The 3,993-nt window shown below is 42.4% G+C and overlaps 1 protein-coding gene across 2 annotated transcripts in view; it reads left to right on the top strand.

The window, feature by feature from the left end:
• Positions 1–8: 8 nt before the first annotated feature.
• Positions 9–3,993, top strand: part of IFT27 (intraflagellar transport 27) — a 7,602-nt gene continuing 3,617 nt past the window's right edge. The window contains exons 1-2 of one of the 2 annotated variants that reach the window (XM_009709757.1): positions 9–81; positions 3,461–3,540. In XM_009709757.1, the coding sequence (XP_009708059.1) occupies positions 48–81; positions 3,461–3,540 (114 nt within the window). In that variant the 5' untranslated portion in view covers positions 9–47. The remainder of the gene's footprint in view (positions 82–3,460; positions 3,541–3,993) is intronic. The other variant, XM_009709758.1, reaches the window with a different exon arrangement.

Raw genomic sequence — 3,993 nt, 5'->3', positions numbered from 1 at the left:
CGGCCGCTGCCTTCTTGGCCCGCCGTCGCCTTCCCCACGCCGGGGTGATGGTGAAGCTCGCTGCTAAGTGCCTTCTGGCAGGTGAGTCCGGCCTGTCCGGTCCCATCCGCCCCGCTGGCTATAGGGGCCTAGAGCGGGCTTTGTGGGGTGGGGCGAGGCCAGCAGCGGGGCGGCGCTGGGACTCCCGGGCCCCCTTCAGCGAGGGGGGAGCCCCGGGTGGGAGGCGGCCTGGCTTCTCTCAGCCCCTTGTCGAGAGGTCGCCCCGACGGCGAAGAGGTGTGGACCCCAGGTCCCTCGGGGACAGGAACGGTGTAAATCCTGTTTGTCGTTACCTACCCTGTACGACAGGCGGAGAATCAAGAGCTGTGTTCAGGGAGGGTGTGAAGTGTAGTCGGACCTGCTGAAATGCAAGGACAGGATCTGAAAAAAAGAAAGAAAGAAAGAAAGGAAACAAAAAAAAAAAAGTATTTCTACAGTGTGGAAAGGTGGGCTGAGGATGGGGAAAGTATGAAGGGAGCAGGGCAGACAGCCGAGTCCTGCCTCATGGCGGAGGCTCCCTCTGTGCTGGAGGAAAAATTCATGTCAGAAATGGGGATGATTCTGAGGGTGTGGGAGAAAGGTAGAGCCTTAGCAAAGAGTAGAAGGACAAAGCATGTGCACTTCACAGAGCCGTCTTTTTCCCCGAGCAAACTGGAGGTTAACTTGAAAAAAAAAGTGAGGTGAAGACACCAGTCTGTTTAGTCAGGATGGATTATGGAAGTGCTGAGAGTGAGTACAGCTGCCTGTTAACACTCTGGAAAGAAAACTTTTCCTTTTTTTTTCTCTCCTTCTACATTGAAGCTCGGCACAGCCTCAGCCAGAAGCACAAATCCGTAAAACCTTTGTGTGCAGACAACTCCTAGGTTTCACTCTTTGCTCCAAACCTGTTTTCTTTCATCCAGGATAAAATGTTTGCCTTTTTTTTTTTTTTTTCAACCTCAGAAGCAGCTAACCATCAAGTCACACAAAGCCAAGTGTGATCTTTGACAAATGCAAAAGAATTAATCTCCCTCATGCCTCTGTTGACAGTTACTCATGCTGTAACTACACAGTATCTTGCCTGTCTTCTAGATTTGAAACCTAAACATCATTTCCAATTTGGAAATTTCCAGGTCCCAATACATAGGCTTTGCTTAAGTCTTTCAAGTTTTGTTGTTTAGTGTCACCAAAGGCCAATTCCATGACCATTTTAAATTCACATAGGTTTTCTTTGGATGACCTAGTTATATGCTTAATCCTAATGGGGTCTGGAGCTGCCTGTTCAATTCTGTTCACAACACAAACAACAGGAAGGTCCTGTTGTATACGTACTTCTAAGTGCTACAATAATATTGATGTATTATTAAAAATAATAACTTAATTAAGCAGACCAACCAAAATAACTTCTGTCTTGCAGAAGAGACCAATATAGTGAAAGAGGCAGAAGAGATAAGTAACCACAACAAGCTAAAGGGAACAAGAAAATGCAATTACATAGGTAGGAGCAAAAACATCAGAGATGGAACAGGGAACTCTTGTATACCTAAGGAAATGATTATGAAGAATAGAGTGGCTCACGGTATTGGGAGCTGCACCAAGGTCAAAGAGAACAACAGGGGAAAAGGGCTTTTATTAGCAAAAGGGAGACTATTAACTTGACAATAGAAAGTGATTCTTGTGTTATCTCAAGGGTAATTTAAAGACACAGTAAAAAATACCGTTGTTTGAGCTTACTATAGAGACACTACAAAAAGGTTTTCATTGTAGAAAGACAGTTGGCAGTAGCAGGCATTTTAGAGACACACTACAGATTCTGGCAGAATAACAGCAATATGAATGAAATAAATACTGTGGGATGCAGTATGGGCAGATAAGACCAAACGAAATGAAAAGGGCAAGGAAACTTACTTTGAGAAAGCGTAGTGATACAATGGGCTAAGAGGATGGCAAAGAATAAGAAGAAAGAACAACTGAGGCTGTCAAATTGAAGAACGGCAACACATTAGTTAAGAATTTGCACTGGATGATGCCTGCGCAGTTTGGAGCAATGTATGCTTCTCTGTCTCGTGGTACAAAGACAGATCTAATTGTCTATTGAAATACAGAATAGCTTCCACTCAGAACAGAGTGTCGTCTTCAGCACAAGCTTGAACTGATCAAGGAACAAACAAGCTGACTTACCAGATTTTCCTGTCTAAATATTATGAGCCCAACTCAGCTCAAAGTAAGCAAGCATGCTAAAAATGTTTAAACAAGAACTACATTTGGTTAATGCATCCAGGAGCAATTGTCACTAACCAAAACACCCTTCCTCCTCTATATTATGTGAGCAGATCACTTTACCGATTTCCTTCAAAACGCTATCTAGGAAGCTGTACTAGGGTCAAAATATATCGCTTTCTGGGTTTATTTATTAACAGCATAACTTAAAAGACTTGTATTCCAGGCTTGGCTGCCATGAGTGTTTCTTTAAGGGTAAAGCTAGAACCACTGAGGTATTTAATTCCTGGTTCCTGTCCTTTGAACTATCCAGGCTACCGAGACAGTATGTGGAGAGAGGATAAGCCCTTTGGGAACATAAGTTAAGTCTTTGTTTTGCAAGGATTGTGATATTTTTCATGGAGTGATATAGGCATATGTGAATTCTGCAGTTCTCTGCCATTGCTTTAGATCTTACGGAGTTTTGTAACAGCAGGCCAAAGCAGGCAGCTGCCAGGTTTGCCTGAAGTGTTGTGCAAGCCATACCAGAAAGCCTTGGCTCTAGAAGAGCACGAAGTAAAGCCCCTCGGTTTTCTTTCTGTATAGGGATGAATCAGCAAGCTCTTTCTCTCCAGCCAAGTGACGTTTGCTTCTGTTGTGCCCAGGATGCAACTAATGAGCCACCAGCAGCATTGTGTCGCAAGAGTTGCTCTCTTAGCAGGGTCAGCAAGAAGAGTTCATAGAGGAATCTTAGCAGCTTAAGCAGCTTTGTAGTATATAAATGACCTGTCTCTTCCCTAAACTCAGTATATAACAAGGATTTGAGTCTGGGGAAATGAGTAATCTAAGGAGAGGAAATAGCCTCCTGCACAGCCCAGTCTCCCTTATCACATTGTGTTTTTCTCTACATGACAATGTATCTGGGAAATTTTAATTCTTAGGTAAAGGCTATAGGGTAGGCATGAATTTTAGAACAAACAGCAGTTGTGCCCTGATCTGAGTGCCCTTTACTGTCATTCATGGAGCAGAAATCTGATGTCAGCACCAGTATGCATAATGGCAATATTAATTTCCTCACACAGGTATTACCTTTTAGATTGTTTTGTGCTTCTTGTGACGATTATCTTGCCTGTATTCAGAGTTACAGCACCCAAGCTCTTATGGCATATGACAGTAACAGAACTGAGGGAAAGTAAGATTCTCCAAGATGAAACAAAAATCTTTTATGTTTTTGGTTTTGCAGGAGATCCAGCTGTGGGGAAGAGTGCTTTAGCCCAGATGTTCCGCAATGATGGGGCTCATTTTCAGAAGAACTACACACTGGTAAGCATACAACAGGCTCAAACTGCTATTGAACATTTTTCTAAGTTGCATGAGAAAACTAAGAAGGTCTAGAACAAAATAAATAATATGATTTTAAGTTGAGGCATTCAAGGTGGGAGCTTACAGGGTTTTCTTTCTCTTACACCCTAGATTCTCAAGAGAAACCATTTACTATTCTGTAAGTCTTTACATTATGTGGGTGCTGGTTATGAAACTTGAAAACTGCTATTGAACATTTTTCTAAGTTGCATGAGAAAACTAAGAAGGTCTAGAACAAAATAAATAATATGATTTTAAGTTGAGGCATTCAAGGTGGGAGCTTACAGGGTTTTCTTTCTCTTACACCCTAGATTCTCAAGAGAAACCATTTACTATTCTGTAAGTCTTTACATTATGTGGGTGCTGGTTATGAAACTTGATGCAGAGTAATTTAGTTAATTTTATAATTTTCCT

This window comes from Cariama cristata, unplaced genomic scaffold (assembly GCF_000690535.1).
Source record: "Cariama cristata isolate BGI_N322 unplaced genomic scaffold, ASM69053v1 scaffold5151, whole genome shotgun sequence".
NCBI classification, from domain to species: domain Eukaryota; kingdom Metazoa; phylum Chordata; class Aves; order Cariamiformes; family Cariamidae; genus Cariama; species Cariama cristata.
Note: the sequence above shows the minus strand (reverse complement) of the source record. Positions and strands in the feature narration are given on the sequence as shown.